General features: G+C 40.5%; 1 protein-coding gene across 1 annotated transcript in view; it reads left to right on the top strand.

The window, feature by feature from the left end:
- Window positions 1–1,261: 1,261 nt before the first annotated feature.
- The window catches only part of WNT2 (Wnt family member 2), a 40,474-nt gene continuing 23,615 nt past the window's right edge, over window positions 1,262–18,120 (top strand). The window contains exons 1-3 of the mRNA XM_054564203.1: window positions 1,262–1,344; window positions 3,465–3,691; window positions 8,487–8,764. Coding sequence (XP_054420178.1) covers window positions 1,262–1,344; window positions 3,465–3,691; window positions 8,487–8,764 — 588 coding nt within the window. The remainder of the gene's footprint in view (window positions 1,345–3,464; window positions 3,692–8,486; window positions 8,765–18,120) is intronic.

The following is an 18,120-nucleotide window of genomic DNA, read 5'->3' as shown; positions in this document are numbered from 1 at the left end:
TCACACACACTCCGGGTTCCCCAAGGCACGCTCCCCGTGCGGGCGGTGGGTCCCTCCGCTCCAGGAAAAGAGCAGTGAAACAGTTCACGGCCGCCGCGAGTTCCTGGTCTTCCTTTCCGGTGATAAACGGCGGGGCTCCGAGCCAACTGCTGCTCAAGATGCTACACCCGCAGCCCGAGCCTCTCTCTCATGCCTCTCCGGGGCCCCAGATCCAGGTCGGAGAGGGTCCCTTTGCTTCTGCAAAGCTCAGAGGCTGAGCTCCAGGGCGGCGGGAGGCGCGACCCCCAGCTGGCCCCTGCCGCCTGGGTTCCTCCCTCCCTCCTCTTTCTCGCTCCACAACACCGGGGGAGGAGCTGGGTGTGCGTCAAAACTGCATCTTCCCTGGACGCTTTGGCTGAGGACGCCTGGGTGAGGTCCGGAGGGTCATGGACCTTCCCGGCTCCCCTCCCTGCGAGCTCTGTATATAAGCCCAGCACCAGGAATCAAGGCCACAAGTCTTTATTTTCCTGAGGCCCGGCCCCTCCCTTCCCATCCTTGCCCTTCATAAACTCAGCAGCTCCAAATTTACAACTGCTCACTCTTCCTCTCAGCCTCAGGGAAAGGGATGCCTTGAAAATCGCCTCCGGGTTCCTGCATTGTGTACAGTTATCTCCTAATCCCTTCACTCGATTCCCTACATCGCGCGCACCGGGACTTCTGCTGGCCGGAGGGTAGCCTAGCCTATCCCGAAGGCGCGTCCCTGTGGCCGGAGCCCACTGATGCTCTTTGGTTGGAAGCTTCCCAAAAGGTGCCTGCCTCCGCGGGAGCCCCGGGCCACGCAGAGGTGTTCCTGCCTCCCCGCCTCACCTCGCCTGCAGACATCTCTGGCCATCATTTCACCCACCCTTGGATAAACCCCGCGCCCCTCCCTGCCGGCGCCCGGCAGAGCGCCCCCTCCCTCGACAGAGCCCGCGCGGGTGGGAAGCTGGGCGGACAGGGGCGCGCGGGAGGCGCGCAGACCTCGCCGCTGCCTGCGCTCGCGGCGCCTGGGGAATTGGGCTGTGGGCGAGGCGGCCCGCACTGGCCTTTATCGCTAGCCCTGCTAGTCTTTTGAAACTTTATCAGCGAGTCTCACCGCTCTCCGCAGACCGAGCGGGGGGCGGGGGCACGGCAAGGCGCCTGCGGCGGTGACGAGGCGCTCCCCGTGCTGAGCGCTTCTGCTCCGGGCACGTATGGCGCCCGCACACGGAGTCTGACCTGATGCGGACGCAAGGGGGTTAATATGAACGCCCCTCTCGGTGGAATCTGGCTCTGGCTCCCTCTGCTCTTGACCTGGCTCAGCCCTGAGGTCAGCTCTTCATGGTGGTAAGTCCACGCGTGAGGGCACAGCGAGGGGTGGGTGGGTGGTGATTTTTCAATTTGGGAAAGGGGACCGCAGTGGCCACATTTCCTCGGCGCTCCCCTGCGGCCGTGGCAGTCGGGGATTCCAGCCCAACCCCTGGCTGCTGCCCTCTCCTATCACCCCATCCTGAGCGCCTTCTCTTCCTCTGAAGACCATTCCAACTTTGACAACTCCAAAAAAACCACATTTCCCTTCAAATGAGAGCTCCGATGTTTGGTTTATTTGGATCCAGCTGAGCAGCAGCAAAATCAGCCAATTTCTTATCCCGTTGAGAGACGCGCTAGCCTGGTGTCTAGCTCAGGCGTGTGTGTGTGTGTGTGTGTGTGTGTGTGTGTGTGTGTGTGTTCGTTGTCTGTGTGTGTGTGTGTGTTCGTTCACAATCGTCCCCCTTTCTTCCCCCCAAAAATACCCAAGATAAACCTAGGGGCGCATTCAGGCGGGCAGTCAGGAGCTGTAGAACCCAAAGCGTGTGATTTTTCATTATTTCTCGTCCTTCCACATTCCTAATGTTTGGCCCCAGTGAGGTGGAAGAACGTTGTCCTGCCTGCCTCCAGGTAGAGACCCACCACCTCAATGAGAAGCTTGCCAGGACGCTGGGCTGGCGGGGGGCGGGAGGGGGGGCGTTGTTTAAAGACCGCAGCCCCCTCGAAGAGTAACTTTGCTGTTGTCCTGTGAACGTTAGTCAGCGATTGATTGATTTATCTTGCACAGTGAACGTAACAGGTCTTCGCATCATTACAAAAGGAGATTCTGAACCCACCCAGAAACTCCTTTCTATCTCCCGACCTAAAGGTCTTGAAAAGAGAGGGAATTAAGAACTCTAACGTCCTTGCACCTAAAGCTGCCCCAAAAGACTTTAATACTGATTCGGAAAGACCTGTTCCCCTGGAGTGTTTTGTTTTTGTTTTTTTTTTTCAGGAATCTGGCAAAAGTAAGGAGTCTCAGCCAAATGAAAAGCTAGAGCAGGGAACTTCAGGAAGACAGTGGAACTCTTCAAAGGACCACGGGCCGAGCACTGATGGGAAGAGGGATTCAATTCCTTCCTTAGCTTCTTTGAACAGGAAGGCGTTTAGCCTTGACATTGCTGACATAGGATCAAAGATTGATTTATCAGAATGACCATTTTTCAATAAAATGACTATTTCTGTTTCCATGATAAACATTATTTATTGCCTAGGCTTTTTGTCACATTGTCTCTCAGCTGTCACTTAAATATATTTTTTGGAAATCACAGCTGTAACAATTTTATGATCATATAAAATAATGAAAATACAAGAAAAGACATTCTCCTTGTTTGATCGCTTCAAAAGACACCTATGGCAGCTTGGGTTATATAAAAGGTACCTTTCTAAACATTTCACAACTAATAGAGAACATCTGGGCAGAGATGATGATGTAATTTTTTGTTAAAGTTTCTTTTCAAAAGTACTTTATGGAGCTATAATACTGTTTGATTCTTCCAAACATTTAGCGTCCTTAATAACAATAGAAATAATTTTTTCCAAAGGTCCTCTTTAAAAGCCAAGAAGAGCTGGAAAATGGAAATATTTAAAGGATTCTTTAGTGAGGAAATAATGGCATGTCTATGAGGAGAGTGTAACATCAGATACCAACAGGTGTCGATTAGACAGATACAGACAGTTTCCTAACACATTTAAACATTAGGGTCAAATAAATGGGAGTGAGGAGCTTTAAAGGTCGTCTTTCCCCAAAGCCATGTCCAGACACATTTCATCTTTGAGATCAGAGCCTTCTTGGAAACAGCCTTTGAAGGTTCTTCTCAAAAGATATTGCCCCTCCCCACTCATTCTGTTCCTGACTGCCCAGAGCATCAATTACTGGTCCTCAATTCATGTCCAAGATAGTTATCCCTCCATTTTGGGGTGGCTTCTACCACATCATTCCCCATGTCTGCGGTGCCACTTCTCCACAGAACTAAAATTAAATAACCCTTACTTTCTAAAATCCCCAGAAAGGATAAAGAATTCATAACTGAAATGTGCTTTGAACTCCTCAGTCACCCAAGAAACATGGTTGCGGACCTCAAGTTCAGTGTTCTCACCTCTGTGTTGGTCCTTCCCAGGTACATGAGAGCTACAGGCGGGTCCTCCAGGGTGATGTGTGACAATGTGCCAGGCCTGGTGAGCCGCCAGCGGCAGCTGTGCCACCGACACCCAGACGTGATGCGTGCCATTGGCTTGGGCGTGTCCGAGTGGACAGCTGAGTGCCAGCACCAATTCCGCCAGCACCGCTGGAACTGCAACACCCTAGACAGGGACCACAGCCTCTTTGGCAGGGTCCTGCTCCGAAGTAAGTCTCCTGCCTTTGGGCAGCTCCTTGGGCTCTCCCATCACACACTCCTCCCTTTTATTTGTTCTTCAAAGTCCCTACTCAGTTTTTCTTGCCTTTTATTCAATCAGAAGCTTGTTCTGTTGGGGGCATTGTCTCTGTTTTACAGATGAGGACTTAAGAAATCAAGGAACTTGTCTAAAGTTTTGTAGGAGGCTAGTCATAGATTAGAATGTAAACTCCAGGTGGTGTCTTTTCACTCTTTGCTCTGTCCATCCAGTCATGTCGCAGCCCTGCCTGTCCCTTAAGGTTCAGGTTTTGTCTCCAGGAGAAAGGAGGCAGCAGCCACAGGGCTCTTTTGACTTTTTAACTCTTCTTTCTGGTACTTGAATCTCCCAGAAGGATTTGAGCAGAAGATGAGGATGGAATGCCCAAATCTTTTATTGGTCATAGATAGTCATTATTTTAATAATCCTTAAAAGTTACTGAGAACCAGAGACAAACATCTGCACATCACCTTTGATTTCCCATCCAGGTATTCAGCTTTGGGTCCCACTGTGTCTGACTTAAACATTTTTGTTGTTTTTTTTCTTCCCAGTGGATTGTAAATTCTATATGGCAGGAGTAGTCTGCTGTCTCTGCACCTCACTTGGTGCCTTGTGTGTTGCAGGCACCATTCATTCATTGATATTGAGTGAATGAATGTATGAACTTGTAGTGAATGCCTATTATTTTCCAGATACATTTTAGGCGGAAGGGTATTTATGGAGGGTAGGGTTATAAACTATTAATACTTAGAAGGAGCATTAAGCATTATCTAATTATGTAATAAACTTCCTAAAAGTCCTGAATGTGGAAAGTAGCTCACTAGCTGGTATAAAATCAGAGAAAATTAACTGAAAATTACATTTTATTTTCAAAAAATATTTGTTCCTTAACCTGATGTTATTACCATTTTCCAAGAAATAGCACAGCCCATTTGCTACTGAGAAATCTGACTGAAAACAAAAGGTTTTGTGTGAACCCCAGAAACAGGGAACTTTACACTTGTTTTTGCCCACCCCACCCCCCCATTCCTAAGAAAATCATCCAGGCTGTGCACTTGGTAATGCTTAACAGAGGGTGTTTCTATCATGTAATCATCACAGCCCTAGGGTTTTATGAGGCCAAATGCATAACTGAATGTCTCTGAAATCCCCCAAGGGCGTAGTGCACTCACCCTCAGTGTATCCCTGAAGTAAATTTACTGCCGTATTCTGCAATTTTATTCTCTAGTTTAAGAACTATATTCTTCTGCATTCCTTTTAGAGTTTTGATATGACATCGCAAATTTTTGAAAGGTTAATAGTAAATTTCAACAACATGGAATTTTCAGACTTCACCTAGATTAACTCACCAATGAATCAAAGTGTCGGAACTTGACCAAGAGAATTTGCAAATATTTAGCACAAGACATCTTTGGATGTATTATGTACAGGCCCTCAATGTTTAAGATGTATCAGGGTGTTTCCTTTCCATAGTCCTCACAACAATTTCCCAATGTTTACAAATTAGATGTCCTTCTTTATAAAATGACCACTTCTAAATTCTGTCTATGAAAATCTATTAAGATGTCTCTATATGGGAAAAAGCCCTTTAGATGACAAATCAAAGGACGTAATTTTGACCACTGATCCTAAAGGTCTGCCAAATCTGGGGATTCATTCACAAAATACTTTAACTTAATCTTGACAGTGTTTATTTCTTCAGAGCTGTGGAGTGCTGAGAATGAAGAGGCTGGAACTAGTCTGACTTAGTCTAAGGCCTCACGTAAATAAGAGATTCAAACTTGTACTTCTTCAGAGTTCTTGCAGATGAAGCTTGAATGCTTTGCCAAAGTACTCAAAACTTAAAACACTCATGCTACACAATTTCTTTCCATTCTTAACAGAAGGCCAGATTTCTCCTGGACATTTATGTAAACTCCTGTGACTGTCAGTGATGATTTTGCATTGGTTCTGGGAGGGCTGAATTTGGCCTAAGGTAGCTTATCCTGGAAATAATCATGAAATTCCAGTGACGCTATCCAAAGATTTTTATAATTAATTGCTTGGCAGGAAATTCACATCTTCGAATTGTGAAGAGCTTGCCTATGGAAACCTAAATGCCCTTATAGATGACTAGGAAGGCAAAGGGCAATGCCATTTATATGGAAAATATAAAAGTTACTAACATATCCCAGGGTCACAGAGAATGGCAAACATTTGCCTTTTTTGCTTCACACAGCTTAAGACTAAGACATTGATTTTTAGGAACATTTGTGTTTATTAAACAGACTGTCACCAAAAACAGGCAGAGAAACTTAACCAATAAATATTTCTGCAAGAATATACCTCTAGAATTCTAGAATAAGCCTTAAACAAAAAGGTGATTAGGTCTAATTCTTACATATGTAAAAAATAAAATTTAAAATTAAAAAGCAAGCATTTTAAAAGAGAAATGAACCCATAACCTTCTGGAAAGCCTCGCTTCTAGTGTTTTGCCCTTTCACGTAACAATCCCTGACCCCAAACAAAAACTATGCCTGTGCATTTAGTAGACTTTGCTTGACCTACCTCAATCCAAAAATTAGAGAAACTTCAATAGTAACACATCAGGAAGTCTAAATATCACTATTTAGATTTGGATTTTGTTTCATATTGTGATGGCTTTAAAAAGAATCCATTTTTCTAAGAAGAGTCTGAAAATCAAAATTTGTTTTGTTAGAAAGCCAGCCCTTGAAATGTGCTACTATTTCACACATAGCATTTTAGTGATTCATCTAAGACACTTAACTGAAAACATCTTAAGGCCACATCTAACATGATACCAAAACATCTGGAGGTACAATGAAAAGTCCATCCATGTGCTAAATTTTTATTTAAATAAATAAACATCTAGCAATTTAGTAATGTGTTTGAATAATAAGTGACAAATATTTCAAAAGGTGATATTTGTGCTTTGGAAATTATTTCTGTAATGTAGCGGATTTTGAGTGATTTTTTTTTTCTTTCAGCCTAGTGCTAAGTACGTTAAGCATTTGGTAATTTTCCCTCTATGTGATATCTCTAAATGTGGACACTGAACTCCAATCCAAAATCAGGCTTTAGCAACTTAGTAGGGTGACTACTGACAAGATATTTTCCTAAACTGTAAAATGGGTATAATAAAAATCTCATTTATCTGAGAGCCACCACCTGAGATTAAGCCATATTAGCATGTGTTAGTCACTATCTTTTATAAAACACCTCAATCCCACTTAGAAAATCTGTGATCCTTATAATATAACCTGGGAGTCTAAAAGAGCTCTCATGACCATCACATTTCTCTCTGGAGAGTACTACCTGCTACCTATGGCAAATATTCATGTAATTGATTTTACCTAACTACAGAGTGTGACTGATTTCTTTTTATGATGGTTAGAGGTTTGGGGGGAGATATTTTTGGAAGGCTGAGGTAAGTGCCATTTAATATGGTGTAGATATGTTTCCCTGATTTTTAATAATGAGACTAGCAGAGCAAATATTGCAAGAGGCATATAATAAATTTTAGCACTGAATGACAAACGGAACCAAGCAGGTTTCAATGCGAAAAGGTGGTTTGTTCTCCCAGCTGTGTGGTTCAAAAAGTCACACTCTTCTTGACATATTGAATCACCAAATGGCTTTCTGTTTTCTGCCTTGCTTTGGCGAGAGGTTGTTCAGCTTCTATTTTGATTGTTAATATATTTGCTGCAGCAACCATTAATAAAAAGGCATGCTAATAACAATGAAATATAGTTCCACTTGAAAAATGAGGTGCTCTCAGACCCTAAAGAGCCTTATATCTGTCACTATACCACAACACCGTGTTATGAGTTACTACAGATTATTAAAATAATTTAATGTAGTTATTGCACTGAAATATGTACCTTTCAGCCTGTAAGTGAAAGTAGCCCTGTGCTAATAAAGAACAATTCTAAGAAAGCACCCCAAAGGGTTCTTGCCCAAGTCTAATTATAGGTGGTAAATTTGTTTCCTTCCAGAAAAACCAAAGAAAAGCTTTTCACTGCTTTTATCCAATACCAGTGATTAGTGCAGGTGTTCCAGAAGAAAGTCAATTCACCTTAATAGTTAGACTTACTATGTAACTCTAGGATATTGCATATCGCCTGCAACAATCTCTCAACTACTTGTGAAAGTTGATGCCAAGCCAGAGCTCTCCAGTGTTAGCACAGGGGCTGGTTACTTCCTTGAATTCTCTTCCCATCTTGGCCCCCAGATTTTTTTTGAGTTCAGTATTTCAGTCTCCATCATTTAAATGCATATGCATGTCCTCAGTAATGCTCAGAGGCCTAAGAAGGTTTTTTAAAGCTTTATTCATGTAGTACTGTGAATACCAAAATACATTATGGAATGATAGAACTGTAAAATTCAGACTGTATGTTACAGCTGAAAAAACAAAGATGTTATGCTCATCTCTTCTAGAGCATGTAAGATTCTAGGTTAAGCAAGCAGGCGTAGGAGAGACTAACGTGAAGTAAGTAGCTGGGCAAGGCAGGCATTTTCTATATTTTGTTTTATACTATATTTCAATTAAGGATAATTCTCGTACAGGTATCTTAATTGACAACAGCTTATATTAGATGGTAATGATTGTATTAAAGAGCGAGCCTTGGATCTAGAAAAGAATCCTTCAAGAATATCAGTACTTTTTTTTGTCTAGTGTTGAAGTATGTCAGAATTAACCAGCCATCATGTGAAAGTTGTCCAGAACTAGCAACTTCAGACCACGTTTAAGAAAAGCATTTTTGTTTCAGGTAGTCGAGAATCTGCCTTTGTTTACGCCATCTCCTCAGCTGGAGTTGTATTTGCCATCACCAGGGCCTGTAGCCAAGGAGAATTAAAATCCTGTTCCTGTGATCCAAAGAAGAAGGGAAGCTCCAGGGACAACAAGGGCACCTTTGACTGGGGTGGCTGCAGTGATAACATTGACTATGGGATCAAATTTGCCCGAGCATTTGTGGACGCCAAGGAAAGGCAAGGCAAGGATGCCAGAGCCCTGATGAACCTGCACAACAACAGAGCGGGCAGAAAGGTATGGACTGCAGTGATGCTCATTATGTAGCCTGTACAGCCTTGTAGTCACTTATGCTGTGCTTATCTTAAACTTTAATAGAGTTGATAAAAATGCCATATAGTCACAAATTCCCACTGTCTCCCAACCCCAAACTGCTTGTTCTAAAGGATACCACCAACTGGGTTGAAACATCCCACCCGTACTCTGCCTTCCTTCCCACAGCTGAGCTGAAGGAGTCCACCCATTGCTTTTGGCATTGTGTAGAGTCAAGTGTTTTATGGTCCTTTTGGATACTGCATCGTCTAGACAGAAGATATAATCTGTGGGTGAGGCTAGCTAGTGCTTCATCCATGCACCAATGGGATGTTGAATTCTTGCATCTAAGGGGTATGAAGACCCAAAACGTCTTCTCTCAAACATATCATGAAAGCATCTCACTGGGCGTTGGTTTACTGGCTTTACTAGAGTCACTGATGCTCTTTTTAGAACCAGACTTACATTGGGATTCCTGGTACTGGATGAGTAAGTAGACCAGAGAACATGGCCCCAAGGTGGTACTTTAGCCCTTTATTCTCTAGTCCTTACTAACCTACTGGGCTGTGAATTCACTGGTAGTATTCACTCTGTACCACCCATTTAATAGATGAGGAAATAGGTCTGCAGGTGCTCAAGGTAACATGAAGATCAATAGAAAAGTCAGGACTAGATCTCAGCTTTCAACTCCTAGCCCAGGGGATTTGTGGCCTAGGATGAAACCATTAAAATGACAGTGTTCAGATCCATTGACAATCCTTGTCTTTCTGCATGATGGCATGACCAGAATAACTAGATAATCTGATGCACATTATGCCTTTGGTAAAAAGCATCGACTGGCTGGGCTAAACAAATATTTAGTCAGAACTATCCTAGAATAATGTAATTGCCATTGAAAAAAGATAATCATAGTTTGTCTTTTGTCAACACAAAATTAAAATGTGCTTGATATTAACATATAAAGAAAGATCAGCATAAAATTGAAAGGCCTGAGGGAGGTCTTTAGTATGAAAAAATAGAAAAATAATGCAGATCTATTTGGATGAAAATTCTTTTACTAAACTCATAGTGACACCAAATCTCATTTAACAGGAGTAGGAAGGAGAAAACTCTTGTTTAGTACATGGAATGAGATGTGTGTGACCTGAACTGTTTACAAATAGTAGCCTTCTTGAAATTCAAAAGTCAGCATTACTTATTTTCATGAATTTAAGAATTTATAGTGACTGCTGCCAAAAATAGACTATGGTTGTGCAATCCTACAACTATTGGTAATTACTGTTTGTGCAATAGTTTGGATAAAGTAAAATTTACATTGACCTTTGTTTTGACATTGATACCACATGTATAAGTTATAGAGTGTGGTGTCTTTGATAGGAGTGTGCTGCTTAATTACTCAGGCAGGAAATATAGTTAGATCTCTCAGATTATTTATAAAGATAAAAGCATATGGTCATATACTATATCCAAAAGAATGTTGACTCATCAAAATAAATGTTAATTTGCTTAATAGGTCATTAGGTATTGAATGTTTCAACTCTTCAAGACAACAGATCTTAGCTCTTATCTTGTAGGCTCTGAATAAACATGACTTTTAATGTAAATCACGTGATCCCGCACTGTGTAGAGGTGAACAGCTGTCAGGCCTCAGATACTCTCCTGCCTACTCTGCAAAACTGAGGAGGCTACTTTGGATTGGAATAAAAGTGCACACACTGACTTTTTAAAATGTGGCTTTAATTAATGGTGGGTGGGCAGACTTTTTCAAGGAGATGCATGATGTCAGTGAATATGAACTTTAATGAGAGTAAATGTATTGAGATAAACATGCGTCTCTAATTCTCTTCTTGTGGTCATTAGACCCCCAGTCTCTACTCCCCCTTCATGCAAGCAGAAGGTCTCTGGAATCAAAATGAGAACAGGCTGGGCTTGTGTTTGAAGGCGGTCCTCCTGAGTGAAGCCTCCAACTGCCCTGGCTCTAGAAAACCCCATCCACTCAGGGCTGACTGCAACATTAGTTCATTTTTATTTCTTCTTTGTGTTTTTCAGTTTTTCAAAAGCTGTTTAAATGAATGCTTTCTTTCTGAAATGGTGGTGGGGGGGGACCAATACATTTTATTTAAAAGAGAAAACATCTATTCTAAGATTATTCCATGTAACCAATGCTGTAATTCAGAATTCAACACTGCCATTCACAAAGACCTTAATTTCCCCTAATATTTGCGCATTTTAATTCATTTATTATAACATCTGGTTAGAGCACCCTCAAGTGTCTCAGTATGGTAATATCATTTTAGATCTTTAGTGCTGTTTTATCACTTTATTTTAATCATAGCTTCAGCAGAATTTGTAATGATGTTTCTTTCCTTCATGTTTACTTGAAACTCACCTTTAATTGAGTCTTGTTTCTACCTCCAAAGAGCCCTACAAAGATAAATTTACTTTGTTCAACACAAATATTCTATCAGGAAAAACATTCCACAGCTTCTCTTAGCAGTTCTTTTTAGGTCTAAAGAAGCCACGCTATGAAAACTTCTAAGTTATATTTTAGGATAGGTTTAGGTAAATTACAAGCAAAAGGTACTTGGTCAACAGCCACCATTTTTTGTCTTTTAGGAGTGGAAAATGGCTTTTAAATTAGGCCAGTCTTTCCTCTAGATGAAATAATCACAACTTCTTTTACATTTCTTAAGAGAATCTCTATCAAAATAATCCGTGTATCCAACCAAACATTGCCCTTCAATCACTGGACATTTCCATAATAAGAACAAGAGGAATTCTATAAAAATACTTTCTCTAAAAGGTATCTCTTACTATGGTAAATATAGAACATGGGATTTGAAATGAGATCCACCTTAGTCTTAATTGTGCAGTACCAGTGGCTTTGTTCACTGAATTTCAGGTGCTGTCATGTATAAAAATGTATTTTGTGGTGCTGTGGGAAGACAAGCATAAAGTAAATAACAGAGAACCTGGCATGTAGTGAATGCTCAGTAAAAGCTTGCTCCTTTTCCTTTAGTGAAGTGAAGGTTATCTTTAACTTAGGTAATAGAGATAGACACAAATTCAATTTTAGCTATTACTTAGTTCAGATCAAACTATTCAATCTGATCATTCCATGTATCCATAGACTCATCTTTGGCACAGTTTAACATACTAATAAAAACCAGTCATATAACTTTTGCTAATGTGTAAAATACTGTCAAATGTTTTGTAATTTAATCTTTCAAAAACCCTTATAGGAATTAAAAAAACAGTATTAGTATTCATATTTTTCAAATGAGAAACTGGGTCTCAGAAGGATGAAGTGACTAACCCAGGGTCACACAATTATGAAGTATTGGGCTTCAGGGTTCAAACTCAGTTGTGATCACCCATATCTCTTTACCTACCTTTCCATGTTGTCTCTGTTGAGAATTTCTGAGACACAAACACACAGAGTATTTCTGTATTTTAAAAAAGAAGCAACAGCTACCACCCTTGGAAGGTAGTCTACCAATTATTTTTCTCCCCTTGTGTGTGTCTTTATTTTACAAGTTTTCTAAAATAAATATGTATTTTTAAATTATATTTTATTTTAAATGTTTATTGATATTAGAAAGAGAGGAAGGGAGGAAGAAAGGGAGAGAGAAGGTGGGGTAAAGGAGGAGAGAGAGAGAGAGAGAGAGAGAGATCAGTTGTCTGTCATATCCTCCCCAACCAGGGATTGAACCTGCAACCTAGAAATGTACTCTGACCAGGAATCGAACCTGCAGCCTTTTGGTATGTGGGATGATGCTTGAACCAACTGAACCTACTCTCCATAGCTCAGTTTTTAAACAACAGAGAAAACATTTTAAGTGTCAGATACATAACTGCTAATAATTGTGAAGAGCTCAATGCAATTTAGCCTGTTTCAGTGGATTCACAAAATTTCAATAACCCTACAAGTTTGAGAACTTTATTCCTCTGTGTTATTGGACTAAATTTGTTTCAGTGGTTAATTTATTAGGGAATTACTTTGAGAAAAGCACTATTTGGGGTACTAAGTTTTATGTGGAAAAGAGTAAGATTAAGACAAAGAATCTGCTGACTCCAAGAAACTAAATTTTAGTCAGGGAGACAAGTGAAATACAACTGCCGGGCAAGCTCGAAGCTAGGTGGTGGAACAGGGAAATTAGCCAAAGGGCCAGTTAGCTGAGGAGAGAAAGGTTTTATCTAAAACAAATGAGTGTTTGAGCTGAAAATAAAGATTTTGCTTTGTTGAGACAGAGAAAATGCTTTCCAGGATGGAGGGACTACAGGACCAAGAAACATACTAGGATGGAAAGAACATCGGAGTTGAGGAATGACAAGGGCTCTAGGGTGGAGCTCATGACTGAGAATTAATAGGAGCCGAGGCTGCAAATTCATGTCTCAGCCAGATCTGGAGAGCCTTGAATGCCCTGCTAAAGACACTTGGGTGTCCCTGTGAAACAGTAGGCAGGTATTGAACAATGACAGGGGAAGGGGGTGGGGGAGAGTGAATATTTAAGTTCCATTCTTATTGTGTTGCTAATTTCTCTGGAGTCCACTTTAAGTGATAGATTTCAGAGTTCAAATTTTCTGTGATATGTTTGAGTTAATGACTGAAAAAATAGACTTACTAGAAAAATTATGAGAAATTTCTACCTTCCTGCATTTTATTTTCAGCATTAAATAAACATAGAAAGACTGATATAGATAGTAAGCTTCCCAATGTTTATTAGTTAAAAATTGGCATATGACAACTATGTTGATATTTACATTTTTAATATAATGTTACAGTATTATTGGTTACTTTACTCATTAGAGGTTCTTAGCTATTAACATCATTTTGACTGAGGCAACATGGAGGCTGGGGTTCTAGAATCAGAACACTGGCTCTAATACTTGAGCATGATTTTGGACAAGTTACCTAAGAATTGCTATCTAAAATAAAATACATACAGCCCTGGCTGGTGTGGCTCAGTGGATTGAGGGACAGCCTGCGAACCAAAGGGTCGTCAATTCAATTCCCAGTCAGGGCACATGCTTGGGTTGTAGGCCATGTCGTCAGTAGGGGTCACATGAGAGGCAACCCACACATTGATGTTTCTTTCCCTCTTTCTCCCTCCCTTCTCTTCTCTCTAAAAATAAAAATAAAATCTTTAAAAAGATAGAATAAAATATATACACATATGCACCAGGTTTTAAGCAAGCCTAAGAGGTAGGTAGCATTATTATCCACATTTTGCATACGAAGAGATGAAGGTGTATAGGATGGCCAGAATTAGCAAACAAATTGAGTTTATATGCTAGCTGAAATTCAAGCTTTACTTGACATCCTGTATTTTATATGGAATAAATTCAGAGGGTGAAGGGGTCCAGAGTTTCTAGTTTTCACGCCCCACCCAAACCAGCACCAGGACAGCAATATCAGTGCTGTCCAACATTGGGGCACCCAGACTAAGCAGAAACTTCTAAGTTCTGTCTATAGAAAATGCCCCCAAAATCAATAGGAATTGATATTATACAAGCTGTAAACACAGCCCTGTAGGCAAATAAACCTAGGGCCTAATGAAGACTTCCAACAATAGAATCTGTGATGCCATTAAAGATACATAGTAAAGAATGGGTCTGAGCCAAGAGAACTAGGCAGGATTCAAAAGCAATCATCTTCAAGGAGAATTATCAATAGAGAAGAAAATGCTAACGCTGAACCGAACTACATACAGAGCCAGATAGCTTTAACCTTCTATTCATCCTAACCCTCCCTTAAATAGTGTTCAGCATCTTTATGAGGCACAACCTTTACTTAGTAGATGTGTGTTTTCTGATTGGTCTCCTTAGTTCATAAAATTTAATGCATTTTGAAAAATGAGATCACCTCTACCAGCTTCACCTGTCTTGTTGGACCCAAAAGTAGAATGTGCTTGATACTGTAGATCTTTATATAACATATAAATTAAAAACTAACCAGAATTAAAGTCCCAAAGCAGATAATAATATTCTCTTAGCAAAATTGTTACAGTTCCATGCAAAGTCCTATTACATACAGAAAAACGTTTTTTAGACTGCCTCATTAGTCAATAAGAATTATTGTATATACGGTTAGTCAACAGTAATGTTCTTGAATTCCACAAATATAAATTCTACACCTATATTTCCTAGCTAAGCCCACACACACTCAGTTTTTTAAAGATTGACAGTGCTCAAGAAATCACAATGCCTTATTGAGTTAATAAATGCTTATATAAACAAATCAACTGCATAGTCCAGTAATAAATATTCCTTGTTTTCCTAGTTTCAGAGCATATATGTTTGAAAGATATAAGTTGCTGTGATTTTTCAGTTACTCATAGAGACATGGACCTGTCAAAATAATTTAATTGTTAATAAATGTACTTGGCTTTAAGCCAGCATCTGAAAATTAAATAATGTTGTTAATGTATATTTCCCTCAGGAAAACTGATATAGGTCCAGAAATATGTTAGTTGCTTTATGGCATGCACCCAACTAAAAAGTGAAGTACTAACACTCCTTTGAATGCTCAAGTTAACTAAATAAGTTAGTTAAAACAGGGCATCTAAAGACCTGAAATAAATTCTAGGCAGGATTTCTAAGGCAAGGTCAGTTGATAAGTTGTCATACTTTTCAAACAGGTAGATTGCCCTTTTTGTGACAGGAAGAGAATCAATGTGGCACAAAACAGGGGTTGTAAACTTATCAAAATGTAGGAACATACAAGAAAAAAAAATCTCATATAAGAAATCTCACAAGGACACACTGGTGTTCCTTGGGCTCAGTCTTCAGAAAAGTTGTCTTAAGAAACCAAAATTTAATTCTCCTTGGGAGAAATTTGTCTTTATACCTGGCAAAACAATTCTCTGTAGACTAATTAGATACACAAACACTAAGTGTAAAAACTTTTGTAGAATCCACTGAACCCAAAGAACATGAATGCCCAGGAGTTGGCAAACCCCAGTATTGGGAACACTGGTAGAGCAATTTAAGGTGTTGACTTGGTGTCAGATGGGCATGGGTTACATGCTTCCTCAGGCACACTGTGTGCCTGAGTTCCTCAGCTTCTAGGTGCCTAAATAACCTCATCTGTAAAATGGGATGATACAGTGAAAATAAAGTACTTAGTATGGTTTGATATGTGGTAAGAACCTAATGTCTTATTATGCTCTGACAGTAAGCTGAAGCAAGTAAATGTAAAATAGGGTTGTTCTAGCCTGAACAATGCACATATTAACTTCTTCTATAGCTTCTGTTTTTAAATTCAGACATATCTGTGGTATAGAATGCTAATATTTATGTTTCTTAAATTCTAAGGGTAGAAATAGCTTCTGCAGACCTGAAGGCTTAAAGTGCTCAAAAATCAAAGATTTAAGGACCATAAAAAAATCTGAGACACTAGCATTGAAGCAATTATCAGCTTATTGAAGATTTTTTATTGAGAAAAGCTGTATGTTAAGCTAAAAAGTGGTTTCCATGAGGCTAAACACCACGGGTCTTTTTAAAAGTAGTCCTGTCAAATAAGCAAGTATTTATTGACAGGATGTCACAGAGTAAACATTCGATAGGATGAAGCAAATGGTGAAGGGAGAGGGGTTGATAAAGAATTGTGCTGGCCAAGAGGGTGATACAAAAAGCCATGAGGGCTGTGAGAAGAGAGAAGCAAAAGAGAAGGCTGTGAAGAGAGGAGCAAAAGAGAAGGCTGAACATGGAATCTTGACAGCAGCTTGCTTTAAGAATCAGAGAAAAAAGGAAGTAGAACAAGAGACCCTTTAGCAAAGATTTGAGTCAAAATAGAAAACAGGACCTAACTGTGTCATGGGCTGTGGCCTGTTTCTGGAAAATGCTGTCAGCATCACTCACTGGAGAGAGACAGAAAGTCATTGTAATGGATTCTTTCTTGTGTTCTTTATATCTTTTGTAAAAACAATACTTGCACAAACAAAAGTAGGAAAATGAGCCAGGCAGAAGTGTATCATAAAATGGACCCTTTCCTCCCCTCACAATCCTTGTCTCCTTCCAGAACATTTCATAGCCTAGCAGTCTCAAAGCTGTGGACATGACATATTCTATTTCACATCTTCCTCCCCAAAACCTCACTGAAGATATAGTAATGGAATAAAAATAGCTTAAATCAACAACAGAGAGAATGATCAAAGAAATGAGGGAGCTCAACAAATTTCAGGAAGAGTAGAAAGCAAATGAAGAAATTAGAACTGATAAAGAGGGACAGAGAAGCCACAGCAGATGGGGGAAAAGAAAAAGCAGATGGGGCAAAAACCAAAGTGGGAACCGAGATGCCCTGAGAAAATTTCATATACAAATGAGCACTGGAGAGAAGCATAGGCCTGAAAATCAGTATTAACTGAAAACCCATAGATAGAATACTGAACCCCATCCCCTCCTCTCCTATGAGCAGAACTATGGAAATCTGGCAGAACCTCACAAGCTTTCTAAAGTAAGTCTCCAGGCATAACATCCAGTGTCCTACCTACTCACCAGAAAGAAAACCTCTCTGCCCCACACTCTACCCCCAGAGCCAGAGTTCCTGGTTATGATTTTATTCTTAGATGTAAAAAGATTATCCAAGGATAAATTCAGCAGTATGAAAGAAAAAATGGCCACATAAGAAAAAAATCAATAAATCAGGGATGAGAAGAGAATATTTTTAAAAGCCTAATTAATCTCCTTCCTAAAGAACAGGAAAATAAATTGGAATAGAAAGCCAAAGAAATCTCCCAGAAAGTAAAACAAGCAACCCAAAGGACAAATAGAGTTTAAGGAGATCCATGAACAATGCCCATCTTTCCCACTTGAATTTGAAACCATCTGAAAAATGGACAAGAGAGTCAGATAGATGGAGTAAGCACGTTTGTTGCACTACTGAAAAAGAAAATGCTGCATTGGAGGATGTCGCTTCAAAGCGTCAAAGTGCTTACTAGCATACTCCACCCCTGAACTGGGCAGACGTACCCTCCCACTGGCTGGGCACTGGGGCTTCTGCAGGGAGCCCCTTGCTGGAGGGTAGGACTCACCTCTCTTTGGCAGATGCCCACAAGTCCTGCTCCTTCCTCTAAACTCACCAGCTGGACAAGTCACGTCCTCACCCCTGGGAGAGAAATGAGTAAACGGGTGGTGAGAGCCAGGAGTGTTACTGTAATGGAATTTCTCCCTCAAGAAGCCAGGAAGAAACTATTAAAAATATTAAAGAGAAAATGTAAGAGACATAGAGGATGGATTCAGAAGGTTCAGCAACTGAAAATTAGAATGCCATAAAGAGATTAAAAAAGTAGAGGGGAATAAAATGTTAAGAGAATATCTCAGTGCTGAAGGACATGAGT

The sequence above is a fragment of the Pteronotus mesoamericanus genome, unplaced genomic scaffold (assembly GCF_021234165.1).
Source record: "Pteronotus mesoamericanus isolate MK-2021 breed Mesoamerican mustached bat unplaced genomic scaffold, CSHL_Meso_final scaffold_85, whole genome shotgun sequence".
NCBI classification, from domain to species: domain Eukaryota; kingdom Metazoa; phylum Chordata; class Mammalia; order Chiroptera; family Mormoopidae; genus Pteronotus; species Pteronotus mesoamericanus.
The sequence above is the reverse complement of the archived record's forward strand: the minus strand, read 5'-3'. Positions and strand labels throughout refer to the sequence as shown.